Source organism: Prinia subflava, chromosome 5 (genome assembly GCF_021018805.1).
Source record: "Prinia subflava isolate CZ2003 ecotype Zambia chromosome 5, Cam_Psub_1.2, whole genome shotgun sequence".
NCBI classification, from domain to species: Eukaryota; Metazoa; Chordata; class Aves; order Passeriformes; family Cisticolidae; genus Prinia; species Prinia subflava.
The window spans coordinates 40,265,189-40,281,046 of record NC_086251.1 but is presented as its reverse complement, the minus strand read 5'-3'; the positions used below and the strand labels follow the sequence as shown (position 1 = coordinate 40,281,046).

At 53.4% G+C, this 15,858-nt stretch overlaps 1 protein-coding gene across 1 annotated transcript; it reads right to left on the bottom strand.

The window, feature by feature from the left end:
- Positions 1–2,119: 2,119 nt before the first annotated feature.
- On the bottom strand, positions 2,120–8,633 carry VRTN (vertebrae development associated). The gene is made up of 2 exons (XM_063397344.1): positions 8,476–8,633; positions 2,120–5,033 (listed from the first exon to the last, which is right to left on the bottom strand). The coding sequence occupies exon 2, from the start codon at positions 5,030–5,032 to the stop codon at positions 3,008–3,010; it is 2,025 nt and encodes a 674-aa protein (XP_063253414.1). The 5' UTR covers position 5,033; positions 8,476–8,633; the 3' UTR covers positions 2,120–3,007.
- Positions 8,634–15,858: the final 7,225 nt, after the last annotated feature.

Here is a 15,858-nt window from a genome sequence, read left to right as displayed (position 1 = left end):
GCAGTGTGATACAGAGCAGCAGAGCCTGCCTCAAATTCATCTCCCAGCACCAGCTCAGTGTGAGAGCAGCATGACATTTACAAATCAAATGCTACAATTTCCCCCCCATTTAAGCTTTGCTCAGCCAAAAACGACATCAATAACGAACAAGCATCCACCATGTAGGTGGTGCCAACTGGCAGTGATCCAACGTGGCCTGGTGCCACCAAGGCACAGGGAGGGAGATGAGTATTGTTTTCCCCATCATGTGCCACCCAGGCATCCAGCTAAGGGCAGAAAAAACATTACACCTAGATCTCTTCACCAGGGCTTCTAAAAATTGTCTTGCAAAGGGTTGTGGAGCCCAATACCCAGAAGAGATTCATCCTGCAACTGGCCAGGTGTGATGCATGCAGCACTTCCCGTTCAGGGTGATGTGAAGCAGAAGCCATTCCTTCATCCTGCACAGCCCTGGGCCACACCACAAAGGCTTCCCCAATGGCCACCTGCCCCCAGCAGCAGCTGACCATTACCCCTTGTGCTGTGCCATGCTGATGGATGTCCCAGCCCTGCTGTCAGGCACAGTCTACCCCAGCCTCATGGCCACCAAAACAGGGCCCATGTTGGAACCCACTGTCAGAAAACCCACCCTCCCTGCTGCTTCCCTTGCTCAGGCAAGGCTGGGAACACTCTGGGGCTCTTCCATCCATTTTCACAGCTGCTGCCGCAACCGCCACTGCTGCTGAAAGCAGCTATCTCCAGCCTCCAGCAGTTTGGAGACATAGGTAATCTTTCTGGAGTAATTACCAGCTCACTCCCTTAGAGGAGTTCATGGATGAGTCCTCCCTGGCAGCTAATTACTTCAATTACTTCCTGACACAGAGCCCAGGGCTCTCTGCAGCAGCACACAGCTCTGCTTGGCAGCTCCCTGCTGCTTATGTGCCTCCCTTCCCAAAGCAGCAAGTGCCCCAGAACCCCTCCTCTGGGACCACAGAGGACATGCTGGAGTGCACGGGTGGTGGTGAGATCCCACCAACACCAAGGACAAGGAGCTAAATGGTTTCTTAAGACATGCCCCAGATGCTGGTTCAACATGACTGCCCCACCCCAGGACAACCCTGAGCACCCCCTCCTCCTGCAGGCTGCTGCAGAAGAAAGCTCAGCAGAACTTTCTAGCATAGGCCCCCCTGTGCCTAGGAGGCTCACCAGGAGTGAAGCCAGACTATGTCAGGAACAGGACTGGGCTGCAGCAGCCAGTGACAGGTTCCAGACACCTTATGGAAAAAACAAGTTATTTGGGAACAAGTTTGGGAGGAGGGGGTGGGGCAGAATAGGGGGATGGATTTGGGACAGACACACCACATGTGTCACGGCATCTCCTCTTAACATGGTCACCAAAGCTCATAATGCCCTCTCAAAGGCCTGAGAGTAAGACCATTGTCAGTCCTGCTGACCCAGCCTCAGGAGCTGACCTCATGAACACAGAGCTTGGGAAGCTCTCCCCCCACATCTGTAGGTTGCTCTGACTTCTGACAGCTTCCTGGGCAGCACGACCAGGTACTGCAGTTGTCACCACAACCCTCAGTGGTACTAGCAAGCCTTAGACATCCTACAGCTTAGTCCTGCACAGCCTTGCTGACAGACACCACAGGAGAACTCACACACTAATGGGATGAGGGTTTTTGGAGTCAGGCAGAGACCTCCTCAGCCTTACTCCTTAAGCTGCTCACACAGCAAGGGTGCAAACGGCTGGTTTCTGCCTCCCAGTACATCACCACCAATTCAGGACAGGACCACCAACGCCTCAGACACTGTCCCTGCACCCTGCTGTCACACAGGGCTGTGCACATGGGTTATCTCCAGCCTCGCATCTGTTCTGGAAAGTAAGCCTTAGGCTCTTACCAGGGAGAGCACAGCTCCAGCCAGGCCTCCAGAGAGGCAACATCAAGCAGCAGGACACTCTCCACCAGGAACCAGGAAGCAGAAGAGGACTTTCTCAGGAGCAGGGATTAAGGTGTGCACTAGCTTTCCCTGCACTTTCTAAAACAGTAGACAGCTTTAGAAAGCAGAGAGGGAGGGGAAAGCCTTGCCTAGAAATCATGCAGTGAGAATGAGAAACCACACAGGACTAGGAGTGGAAGAGTCTTTATTGCTTTGGTTTCTTACAAGTGAGATATAGGCATCCATGTTGCTTGCAGCACAGCACAGGGGATGCAGGGACACTGGGCACACAAGTTGCAGTCTCTGCATTCTCCTAGACATCAGGGAAGAGAGACCCTAGAAATGCAAGGCAGCTGCCAGCTGAGAGAAGAAAAGTTTGTGTGAAAGGTTATTGCTACTAGACCTGAAAGGTCAGGGACAGCTTCTGCAGAGCCTGCAAGACACTGACTCCTAGTTTAGCATTCCCAGCATATGGATTACAGTGAGGACACAAGCAAGTCCCTCATCTACCAGCCTCTGCTCCATCTAGGAAGGATCAGGGCAGCCAGAGGCAGGTATTAAAAGCCAGAGCTTCACTCACCCCAAGTGAAGCTTTTATTCTCCTTAGGTGGGAAAAGCCCAGACCAAAGATGCTTCCTACATAAAGCTGAGCACTCTGCAAACCTCTCCTCACCTACAGCTGAGCCAGTACTACTACTCTGCTCACTGATGAGGCACCTCCATGCTCATCCTGCAAAGCCACATTACTTGTTCAAGCAACTTTCACATCCTCCATCTCATGAGGCCCAGCAGCACCCCATGACACTTCACAGTACTACCTCCCTTGCTCATCCTCTGAGCACAAAGAGAGGAAAACTACCTGGCCCCTCTCCCTTGGGACACCCAATGCCTTCTCCTTCCACTCCTCCAACCTCTGGGAAAAGGCACTGTGAGGATGCTTCCATACCTGATTGAACCACACAAAAAAGAAAGCCAGAGACTAGAAACAAAACAAAACCAAACCAGAACAAAAATTAGTGAGGCCCCAACCTGGGCACCTCACCAGAGAGCCAAAGGGCACATCAGCTGTGGCCAAGCCAACTGGTGCTCAGGCATCCACCAGTGTCAACCCATCGTGCAGGGCACGCTTCCACATGTAATAGGTGGAACGGGCCGTGAGTGGGAAGCGGGCACTGAACTCTTTGTAGGTTGGGAAGGTCTTCGACTCAAAGCGCTGCTGCAGGAACAGCTTGGCCTGGGCCTTGAACTGGGCGGTGGCGATCACATCCATCACAAACATGCGGCTGTTGGCTCTCTCCGACACAGCATAGCCCGAAATGGTGGTGTTGCACGGCATGGCAGGCACTGCCTTATCCATGTGCTTGGTGCCTACCTCCAAAGGGCACTGCGGTTTGAGGCCTGGCTCTGCTCTTGGAGGTGCCAGGGAAGCCTGGTTCAACGGCAGGCTGGAGCAGCTCCAGGGCAGGCGATGCCGCCAAATGCTTTGGCCACTGCCCTTCCAAAACCAGTAGGCTGTGGAGGAGAGAGATGGATAGCGCAGGCGGTACTTGCAGAAGGGCAGCTGCCATTGCTGGACCTGCCTCCTGGCCACATCTCGCAGCTGCTTGCGCCAGCACAGAGAAGGTTGGAGCTGCAGGAGACTCCTGGATGCTGGCCGGTCTCCATTCCGTCTCTTCCTAGCAGGCACACTGCTTGGCTTCAGCTGGAGGAATGGCTTTCCTATAGCTAGAGTTTTCTGGTTATCCAAGGGTGACTGGGGGTGTTTGAAGTTGGGGTTGTCTTTGATTGCTTTTCTTCGCCAGTTATAGTAAGTGGACCTGGAGATGCCAGGGAAGCTGCGTTTGAAACACCTGTAAGGCACCAGAGTGTTCATGGAAATGCATTTCTCCAGGTAGGATTTGGCTCCTTGCATAAAGATTCCTGCTTGAATGGGATCTAGGGAAGGACTTGAAGATTTTAAGCTCCCCTGTGGATTTTCTGGCTCATTCACATCAGCCTTTCTTGGGACAACCCTGTGAAGTTCCTGCAACCTGTGGGCCTCAGACAGAGCAGGGGCATCACCATTGACCATGCTCTGCATCTCATGCTTCCAGGCATAGTATGTGGATCGGGAGATTTCTGGAAACATTTGTCGAAAGTGATGGAGGGGGATTATATTGCCCTCCTGGAAGCAGGACTGAAGGAAGTGTTTGGCTGCAAACCTGGCGGCCGCTTTCTGCCGGTGCTCACGAGACTGGCGCTTCCAGCGGTAGAAGGTGCTCTTGGTAATGCTGTAGCGGTCACGCAGGTTGGAGTAGGTCAACTGAGGGTCACTGTTCAGCAGCTCAAGGGTCTTCATGGGCTGCACAGGAGGCTCTGGAGAAGGAATTGTGGGTTCCAGCTCCTCCAGGCCAACCACGGCCACAAAGTACTGCGCTTTGAAGACCTGCTGGGAGAGCTGCTGCCCTGACCACATGATGTGCAGCGTGGAGGTTCGTGGGCCACACTTCCTGGGCCGGATGAGCCGGTTAAAATAGGGTCGGATCTTCAAGTTGCTCATGGGATAGATGGAGTAGATGTTACACTGCAGTACTGATGCAAGAGCATAGACGTGCCACATGTTGGCAAAGGTGCCAGGAAAACAGGTAGCTTTGATATCAGCATCAAAGATGGCTTCCAGGATAGCCATGGGGAGGCTGGTCATCTCCGGGGTCTCCTCAGTGCAGAGGGAGTAGCGGGCAGCCTGCAGCATCACTTTGGAATCAATCATGCCATTCAAGTAGTATTGTTTGTGCAGCAGCATCTCCACTACAGTACGCACCTGCAGCTCCAGGCTGAGGCTGGGGTTGCCCCAGAGCAGCACACTGGCAGCCTCAAAGAGGCGGTTTCCCTCACCTTTGCAAACGAGAGGCAGCATGTTACTTGGGGCATCCTCAGGATAGAGGCTCCTGGCTACCCGGTCAACCTCCAGCTCCTCTTGGAACTGACTCCCACAATAGCCAGGTAGAGAAAAAGATGACAAGGTCCTCTCTGCCTCCAGCGCAGCACTGGTGAGGCCCTCCAGACCAAAGCATTCGGTGGCTTCCTGTAGCTCCTGCAGCACAGACTGCACCAGCTGATGCCTCTGGATCATCCTGAAGGATGGAAAAAAGAAAGACGTCATTGGATATGAAGTGCACACTCCAGACTGGCAATGGCCTGGCCTCCAGGTCCAGCTCCTGCCCAAGGGACAGGATGGGGAAAAATGCAGAGGAAAGGCCACCATGCACATTCCAAGGGCAAAGGAAGAAGCCTCGGTCCTCACCAGGCAGACGTGGGAGTGGGACATGGGCTCAGCTTGCTCACCAGTGACCTCCTGTGGGCAGCACATACGGCACACAAGCCTCCACTTGTCTAAGCGAAACTAAGGAGTGACTGCACGCATGGGGTGGGGAAGCCAGGTCACCTCCCATCACTGCATACCAGGCTTTGGCCTGGCATCACCCCTACACCCACCTCTCACACTAATAGTTCCATTATTTCCATTTTACTACTCCCCTACCAGCACCCAGAGAGAAGAGTTTCCCTCAAAGGGAAAATATTCATCATCTCTGCAGGAAAGAACCTGTGACAGAACCACCCTGGGTGGGGCCATGGACGCACACGGCTCAAGCTGTTCAAGCACAACAGAGGAAGGGGCAAGGAGCTTGCCCTCTCCCTCCAAGCAGTGCACTGCAGCTGCACCCTTTGCATGCACCAAAAACTGTCTCAGAACCTGGGATGAAGTGACAAAGCCAGCCCAAGCCACGGCTACTGCTGCCTGAGCCGACACTAGATGTCACTTGCTGCTCAGCCGACACACACCACCAGCTAAGGAGAAGGCACAAAAGGAGGACTTCTTCTAGACAAGCTACCAGGCAGGAGGCAACTCAGAAGTACAGACAGAGTGCAAGCACTGAGAGGGTATTTCAGAGTCTTTATGGACTGCTCCTCCCTGCCTGAGCTGGTCCCAGTCCTGTCCTACCACCCCCTCTGCATGCCAATTCCCACCTATGAAATACAAAGGATCAAACCTGCACTGCCCTCTTTGCCCAGTGTTTGGATTCCTGTGTGGTTCTGTCCCCACCACTCCAGGGGCTTTCATGATGGCTGCATGGCTCTTCGCTCCAGCTTCATCAGTGCAGCCCTCCTCAGCATCCTTTCACTGTCAGCCAGCTCAGGCCTCTCCCCAGCCAGCCTACTCTCTCCCTCTTGGGCCAGTTTTCTCCCAGGGACCACAACACCTCACTCACAAAGCCAAACCTCCTCCCTTTTCTCTTAAGCTTCATTCTCATGTCGTGCCTAATATGCACGGCATGACTTTGAGCCTGCTCAGTTCACAGCCCAGCCAGAGCTCACCTTCTCTCAACACTTCACAGGTATCACTATGCACTCACAGCTCTGTGGGTACATGAGGAACAGCAGAGGCAGGAAAAGCAGCAGCTCTACAGTAAAGCAGATGTCCTGCCTGAACTCTGCCAATTTTCAGCCCTGCTGCAGATATGGTTATTAGTGCTGTAACATCTATGGCCCCTGGCCATGACCAAACCACATGAGGTGCCACAGAATTACACATACATGCCAAGACACATACAAGCTCTTCATCATAAGGAGCCTCCATTCTGCTGCTGCTGCCTCCACTGCCCCTTGCATTTAATCAGATCACAGGTAGTCACCAATTGCATCCCTTCCCCTGCTCCAAACTCCTCCACAATCTCCAGCATGTCAGAAGCCAGAAAGTTCTTACAGCTGCTCCCCCAGCTGTAGAGCATCAGTTACTAGAGACAAACACAGGAGAATGCACACAGCTGTGAAGCAGGGAAGATAAACTAGTCCTAAAATCCTGATCTGATAAGGTATGGAATTGTCACTTCAGGTCAGGTCTGCATTGCTATTTTCCTAAAAGTTTGTAGACACTTACAGCAGTTAATAGAAATTTTAACAAAGCTTATGTTGAGTGACATGTGCTTGAGGAGCTGAAACAAAGGCACAATGCAGAGCAACTTATAGGGCTGACAGAGCCCAAGTCCTCCCTCTCTGTGGTCTGTCAAACGCTTTAGGGGCCCAACACCTCCCTTTGCAGCAGCCAAGGTCTGCTGAGCACTGTCCCACCAGAAGAGCCAAGAAAGGTTAAGACAAACTTTTTTCTCCCTGGAGAGAGTAAGGACATAGCTGACATAGGCAAGAGAACATCAGCAACAACCCTGGTATTTCTGTCCTAGTGGCCATTTCCCACCTCCTTATAGACTGGGGGAGATAGAGAGAGGGAGAGCTAGAGACATAGCTTAATGGTCATTAATCCTTTTCTTCAATAAATCCACAGCTTCAATGTCACTGTCAGCTCCTGCTGCCCAGAGCAATCATAAGGCAAAACCCACAGCTGAATCAGCAGCAAGAAGCTCCTGAGGCAGGTGGAGAGGGGCTTGGGTAAATCAGAAGCAGAAGTCAGACAAGCTGGGGGGGCTTGGTTCATGGCCAAATCAAACCCAGCAGCCCTCAGCACAGAGGACCTGATTCAAAGGGAGCACTTCTCCCTGCACATCCCCAGGGAAGCATGCTGAACACAACAGACAAATGTTCACTAAACCACCTCAGCACCAAGAAGTAACCAAGGGAGCTTTTCGCTGCTGATAAAGGTTTTACCTAACCTGGCCACTTTTGCATTGTAACAGATAAGGAAACAGCTGCAGGTCACGTTCCCTCACCTAAACTGATGGGCTGGTGGCATCCAGTAGTGCAAGTTCCCCCAGCCAGTCCTAAAAATGCTCCCACCAGCAGGAATCCGGGAGACTTCAGCCCCCACTGCCCAGGACCCTGGTACCTCACAGGAGCAGGGGTGTCCATGAACCCAGCCCACCTGGGTTAAGTGGCTCACTTCCCAGCCACAGCTGCGGGTTCAGGCCACCCCAGTGGTAAAGGCTCTCATTTGAGAGAAGGATATTTCAACTACCGGGACCGTACAGCATGAGAACAGAAGTGGTATTCTCCAGGAGCTGTCTAGGCTAGAAATAGACCGGAGGAGCTCCAGGGGTGAGCAGCAAAGGCAGCAGGATGCCTGCTCCATCTGCCAATGTCTACGCATCCACCGAAACTCACAAATAGGGCTCACCGGGAGTGGGAACAGCCTCAGACCCAGGTTAACCTAGGCCGAAGCGCCACAGCCAAGCCCGGCTTCGTCCGCCCCCCGGGCGGGGGCACGGAGCGCTGGGGTGCGGGCGGCTCCTGACACACACCCCCGGCCCAGGCACCCGCGGCTGCTCACGCCTCTCCCGAAGGCGGCGGAGGCGGCTCTGAGCGGCGCCCCGCGACGGGGCCGGCTCCGCACCCCGGGTGGGAGCACAGGCGGCTGCTCCCTTCGCCAGGAGACAAAGGGACACACAGCCCCGGGCCGGGGGAGACGCCGCCGGTGTCCGGACAGCTGCCGAGCGGAGACCGAGGGCAGACCGGGACTGGCCGCCCGCCCGGGGATGGTGCCGCCACAGCGGGACAGCCCGCGGCTTTAGAAGGGATGGCGAGGAGCGGCAGCCCCGACGGCGCCCAGCACAGCTCCGCACTCACCTGACTCCGCGGGTCAAGTCACGCCCAGCCCGCACCCTGGGCCGCCCCGCACCTTTAAGGGCGGCGGCAGGAAGCGGCGCGGAGCCGCGGCCGCCCCGGTGCCAGCCCCGCAGTGACCCCCGGGAGCGGGCGGCCGCGTGCGGCGCCGGGCCGGGCCGACCCGGGCCGGGCCGCCCCTCCCCTCCCCGCCGGCCCCCGCCCTCCCCTCCCCCGCCAGGAAGCGGGCCATCCCCGCGGCCCCGGCCCAGATGAAAGCGGAGCGGGCCGGGGGTCACTTCCAAAGCTAAAGTGATAATGGCCATTGTGCCGCCGCCGCCTACTTAAAGGGCCCGCCGCCTCGGGCCGCCCTGTCCCGCTGCGCCTCGGAGCGCCCAGGCACACTGTGCCCCAAAGCATCCTCCTGCCCCACACCCCGCCCGGGCTTGCAGCCCCATGGCGAGTGGCAGAGCCCACTGGGGCCACGGCGTGGGAGCTGGGCGCCTGCGCGGGGTACCCACCGTGTCCCACGGGGAGCAGGCAGGTCCCAGGTGAGTGTCACTGCAGCCCAAGGGCTGGCACAGCTGCTCCCTTCTCCCGGCTCGCCCCTGACGAGGCCACGGTCCTTCTATCCTCCTAGCTAGGGGATCTCCTTTCTTCTCTCCTTCCCAAGTGGTGCCCTTCCACCAGCAAGGCCAGGCTGGTGGGACCCCTGGACTCCTAAGGTAGACAAAGCTGCCCGTCAAAACCGTCTTGTTTGTTTGTGGGAGCCACCCAAACGACAGAAACCTTTTCCCTGTCCTCAGCTCCGGGCAGCCTCCTGGACAGTCTTACATCTGCCTGCTGGTGCCGGGGCCCTCAGTGGAGCTGCCTTTCTCCCCATTATCTCTGCCCTGCTGCCTCCTCAGCCTAATCTCGGGGCCGAGGTCCCCCTCCTTAATTCCCGCTCTCACAATGGCTTCCTCCCGTCTCTTGGGCATCACGTGAGGCTGTGCAAACAGCCAGCACATCAGGCACCTCGCTCCAGCATCGCTCCAGCGTTGCTCAGTTGTCAACACCACCTCCACCCTATGGCCTCTTCACATGTCCAGAACTCTAGAGCTGCCTCCAGAACCTGTCTTACCCCAACCTATACCACCCCCAAACAGGAGCCCAAGGAGCCCATCCGGTCTTGGGTGTGAGGCCTGGGTGCATTTTAATGACAGGGGTCATAGTTTGGTGAAGAGGGAAGAGGTGGGATCTTTGCTGTGTCAGTGCCTCATGCCCCTGTGTGTGTGTAGCTCTGGTTGTAGGCAGTATCTAGTTTCCTCTCCCTCTCCCCAGCCTATCCCTGGAGACCAGCCTGAAACCTGCCACAATTGCCCCAATCCAGTGAGGGGCACAACGTAACTCCAGAGTTAGCCAGAGTTAGCCAGAGACAGCAAGGGCTTCCTGCCCCACATGCTTCTGTCCTTGGGGAACCTCACTGTGGCACTCATTTCTGCTTCAGCATTTGGCAATGAGAGGGCAGGAGGGCTCACAGAGACACCATGTGTAGGATTCCTGTGCAATTCAGGAAGCAACTGAACACAGATATTTCAAAGGGTAAATGTGCTCAGCTCCCTCTCCTGCTGCCTTCCCTTCCACTGTTGTCCAGGGGCGAGCATAGCCGCACAAATCAAGGCATACCTTCACTGCCCAGAAGCACATATCCCAGAGCACTTTTTCCCCACTTCTCTTGTCTCACATTTGATCCCAGGAATGCAGGGGGAGGCCAGGCAAGGAGGGTTTGACAGAAGGAAAGGGCTCCCTGTAAGCTGTGGACTGGCTGCTTGAGAGTCTTCCCAGCCTCAGTTAGGAGTCATGACTCCAGATGACACTGGATCCTGGCCTTTGGGACTCAAAGAGGTCACTCTCACTGGACACAGAGAAGTTATAGTGCAAGGAGGAGAGACCTAAACCATTCCCTTGTGAGCTTTATCCTCTTCAGTCAATCTTTCAAAGCCAGCTCCACTCTCTCTATCAACCTGTCCAGTCCTGGCTCTTTTCCCCTCTGCCAGGCTGGTGTTCATATCCACAGCTGCTGAGTTTCCCTTCTCATCCTTCGTCCTTTTAAGTTCTTCGGTTGCAAATGCAAAGCAGTGCTCACAGGGCAGTGAGACTCTGGTAAATGCCGGAGTCAGCAGGGTCAGTGATTAACATAGGAGCTGGAAAACACACAAAGAGACAGCTTGGGCAGTTCTGTTATGCAGATGACTGCACACACCCGCTTCCAGCTTAAAAACAAGTAGTTAGCATTTTTCTGTTCCTTGGAGGAGTTCAGTGGGGGACTGGAGTGCTTCCTGCTTTGGTGCAGGATGCTTCAGCATTATAACCATGGAGACCTTTGCAATTTAGCTATGGCTACCAGAAGCTTTTCTGTCTGTTGTGTTTTAAGCTGCCTGCTTGCAGTCCATTCTCTCCAAGACAAGGCTCAGAGAAAAGATGCAGAGATGTCCAGCTGTGGGGGGTCTCCAGGCACCATGTTACCAACCGTGCTGTAAGGCAGGTTTTACTGGCCTAAGTTTGGGCATGGAGTTTTCTCCCAGGTCAAGGGCAACCTCTTTGTTCAGCAGATAGAATTCTTCTTGGCTTGAATCTCATCAGGAAGGATGTCTCAAGGACTTGGTGCCGAGTTCATGTATAATAAGGCAGGGCTTGCTCTGGTTCTGTCACTGGAATGTGACAATCTTGACAGTGTCACTTATGGGGACAACATTTAAACACTCAGCTATCCACCCCATCAGGGAAGTTCCCCAGGCCCACCTAGGGAACCTCCAGGAGTGGAGGGAGTCAGAGCACCCTATCTACTGCAGGGCTGTCCATGGGTGGACCAGATGAGACTGTTCAGATAGGATGGGATATAACTGAAACCCCTGGGCAGCCAAATGCCATTTGGGGCAGGTCAGACTGTGGACCAGTTGCCAAAACCACTTCTGGAGCTGGAAAAGATTGACCCACACTACTTTATGGCCTATTTATGATCTATACATGGGCTACATTGACACGTCCATCCTCTTAAAGCCATTGCTGGTGCCCTAGCATCTGTTTTCCCCACCTTTTTCCCTCCAGAGCACTACAGAATTTGAATCTCTCTGGGAAGTCAGGGGAGCCAGGAACTGTAGAGGGGCTGATGGAAATGAGAGCATGGGAGCTTCTAGCAGGGTCCTAAGTGTCTACTGTCTTGGCTTCTTTCTTTCCTGTGCCTGGCATTGCTCCATAAGGAAAGATCAATGAGCAGAGCTTGCAGCCTGAACTGGCAACAGAAATCAGGTTGCCACAGCTGAAATATGCCCACCAGTCTTAGGGAGAAGGAAGTTCAAGGGGTTCTGGTGCGATATTGCCCAAGAAGGACCTGGAAAACATGGAGTCCACCACAATTTTTGTAGTAACTTGTTTCCTGTGAATGACAGAAGTCCTTTTTTGGCATTCACATTATTTGGTACTTCTCATTCCTTGACCTGAAACTAGCTTTGAACCCACTGCCTCATGTCTATGCTAAAGCCCTTAAAGCGATGCTCAGAGAGAGCAATGGTTGGGCTCTGCAGAGAAGTCCTGAGAGGCACCCTGTGGTCTGTGCATGCCCGGGACAGTGCTGGACACCGGCAGACAGGTCTGCTCACATCATACTGAAAGGGAAAGTAACAAACAATAGGAAGTTTTCAGCCAAGAGTAGCAGAGCTGGAGTGATTGAATTATAAATAAGAGATGATGTGAGGATAAAATCTATTTAGTGGTGCTGAAGTGAGAAGTGGCAGGCAGGGATACTGAAGTGCAAGAACCTCAGCAAGGGACAGCAGTTAACAGGATTGACTTCAGTTGAGGAAAAAAAAGGGGCAACACAGATGGCAGAAGTATTTGGCCTGAACTTTAAGACAGCTTAAGGGCAAGGCCCAGTCAGGAGTTTCATCTCCCAAGGGAAGTGGGGAACTTGCCTACACATTAAATCCCACCTTGGACAAGAGACTGGAGACCCCTAAGTCTCTCCCACACCCTGTAGTCCTCTTCCTTTGAAGTGAATTAGAACTCAGGGTCGTTCCCCATCATCCAGCACCATAAGTGCTACTTCCTTCCCCTCCTGCAGAAAACACCAAGGGCTCTCATTGCTGTTCTCCTCTCTCCAACTTAAAATAACTCTTTGTGGGACCTGGGGACATCAGTGCTGTCTCCTGAGAGCCACTCCCTGTCCCTCTCCTAATGGTTACTGCTTCCCAGTTCATCTTCTGGGTCATGTTCAGCACTGACCAGTCTAATGCACCAGAACGCTCAGGAGAGCCAGGTCTGCCTACCCACCACCCTGGGGTACCAGAGCCTTGACAGTAGGTCCCATCTCTAATTCACCTCTGCTCATCTCAGGGCTCTTTTCCCTTCTGGCTTCTGTCTGACTGGGCTCTCTTTTTCTTTCCATTCTATGAGATGGGAGGGAAAGTTTGAACTTGGTGTTGGCACTGTGCTCTTGCTCCGTGAGGCCTCTGTGAGGCTCCCAAGTGCACAGGAGGAAATTAAACGTGAAAATAGCAAGTGAAGTACCGTAGCACTGAGCAAGGACTAGGAGTCCTGGCCACATCCTGTGGTCCTGGCCATGGGTGGGAGAGTGGGGGAGAGCTGGGAACTGAAGGAGATTCAAAGTCAAGATCAAAGCATTTCCCTCTGAAGCCCTAACACTCTCCTTCCCTCCCACTTGCACATAAAAGCACTTTGCCCTCAGCGGGCTCTCCTCTGGGGAGGGTGGGTGGAGGAGGGGTCCCTTTTCCCCCTTTTTTTTGTTCTATGTTACTAATAATTTTTTCATAGGTAAAATGCTGCAAATCCTTGACCTCTCCTCCCCCATGCCTGCTTCATACCCAGATCCAAAGGGCCCAAAACTTCGATGTTTCGATGACTATGAGTTCATGGCAGATCTGGCCTGCTTTGGGGGTGTTACCAGCCAATGCCAGCATGGGGGACATGCAGCAAGCAAAGCCTTTGAAGTGTACAGTAGAAAGACACTGTTAGAGGCAAAGCGCAAGGAAAGAGGATTGAAAAGAAAGCAGAGCAGTTTGGCCCACAGGAGGGGCACAGGCTAATTAAGACACAGAGTGTGGAGAAGGAAAAGGCAGAATCATTAAGATATCACAGCAGGAGCCCGCGGTGTGGCTCCATGGAGGTTTAAGCCATGCTGAGCCTGGCCCATGCTGTTTGCTCCCCCTAGGTTTGCCATTCCCACCCTCTGCTTTGGGTGGCACAGGAGTGTGAGAGACTCTGTCAGTTCAGCTTGCTGATTCAACTGAAAATTAGCTGGTTTAGTTCACACCCTAATAAAAGACAGAGCTGAAACTCAGGATGGGAGTTTTCATTACCCCTTCCTTACATATGATGTGGCAGAGAGCTAAAGCTTGTAGGTGATCTCACACTGAAGAAGATGCAAGCTCTGGTGAGGACAGGTACCTATGAGGAGAGTAGAAATTGGAAACATGGACAGGAAATGGTGGATTCAGTTTTGGAAAGCCCAGGAAGGGGATAATCTTCTGACACTGCTTCATTACGCAACATCACACAAAGCCAGCAGCATTAAGAAAGACCTGGGAAAGAGGGAAAGGAAGCTGCAGATTCAAGGCTGCAGTTTTGTATGTCTATGATGACAGAAGCTGCTTCTTACTTCAGAGAATGCCCAGGACCACTTATCACACAAAGGCAGTGAAAGATGGGTTTGTCAGGCTTCTCCCTGCATCTCAGCTACAGGCCAGCAGGCACAGAGGGACCACAGGGAAATGGAAACACAGACGGGCAGTGGGGAACAATGTGAGCCAGGGGCTGGAAGCCAGGGATACAGGAGGATCTGGCTTCCTTCCCTGGTCCAGGGCAGGGCAAAAATGCATAGAACAGGCCGGGGAGGATGGGGGATGGGAGGTTTCACACCTAGCAAGCAGATGCGGCCGCGGTTAAACACCACAAGGAATTCACTTGCACCGCCTCAAGGAGCCCAGGACCTAGCAAGCCAGAGCCAGCTCTCGCTTCGCTGGGTTCATGGCATACACTTTGGTGACAGGTTAGCCATGCAGAGGGGGTTTCTCTTGGGTCTGTAGCTAGTCAGGGAGCTGCGATATGGCCCTTCAGTGCAAACAGACCCATAAAACTCTACTCAAGTTGTGATTCTCCAATCCTTTCCCAAGCCCTGCCCCCAGGCACACACTGAAATGGCCGTGGTGTTTGCTGGGGGAGAAACGTGAGAAGTAGAGCTGGAGTGCTGTAAAAGATGTAAATGTTTCTGTGCTGACAGCAGCTGAGTGTCTAGGGCACAGCCTCGGAGGGGGGATGGAGAGGCACCAAGAAAGCACTTCTCTTTTGTTCTTGATCTTGGCTGCCTTGGGAGGGTTCCCAGGAAAAATCTGATACGCCAAAGGGAGCTCACAAGCGTGTGCTTTATCAGGTGGAGGTCGTGGGGTGCCAGTGACAGAACAAAGGGCAGGGAGAAGGAAGAAGTAGGAGGGCGGGCTTGGGATAGACAGTTGTGGCCATCTCATCTCTGTGTTAGATCCTCTGATTCCCCTGGTGCTGGAAAGCCATTTCATCGGTCGAGGAGGGAAGGGAAGGAATATCCTCCCGTCATAAAGTGGACAACAGAGCAAAGGGGTCAGTTCAATCCTGGTGTCCACTGACAAGGTGAAACACACAATTGCCACAACTGCAGTACTGCCCCACGAGAGGATGTGGCTGCTTAGGAGCAACCATCACCCAGGTCTGATGCAACAGCTGAGAAAAAACCCCGATGATTCTTTTAACATAAAAGTTAGTCATCACTGAGGTCAGGTTTTCACAGGGCTGATCTCTGCCCTCTGGAGCTTAACCTTTAGGTATGACTGATAGCATTGTGAATTCCAAAAGAGATGAGAGAAGAGGGTAAGGAGAAAGGGGCACTGCTTAAAGACAAGGCTATTTGCTGAGGAAACACACTGATGTGTCTTTTTTCATCCCTGAGAGCATATACACTGATTTTGTGAAGTGTGAAGTATGAATTATCTGGACCACTGAACAGGTAGCAGCAGAGCAAAGATGAATGAGATGAGAATGAAGGAAGAGAAGGAGGGCTGGGAGGCAGGGTATGTGCGGAAGAACAAAGCTACTAGGCATATGAGAAGAGGGACCCACAGGGTACGTGCAGAAGCCCAAGGGCTCTGCAGAAGAAATGGCATCAACAGGATGGTAGGTGAGAGACACATGAGTAAGGAAGGCATGACAGCTCATAGGATCTCTCATCTCTAATCACGAGGCTTGTCCAGAAATTTACTTGTTCTGAAATATTTCATAACTCAGAGTTTCGGGTTATGAAACCAGATTCCAGCCCAAACCTGGAAAAAAAAAATTGTTGGTTTCTGTATTAAAACTGGGGTCACTGAGAAGCCAGAGGGG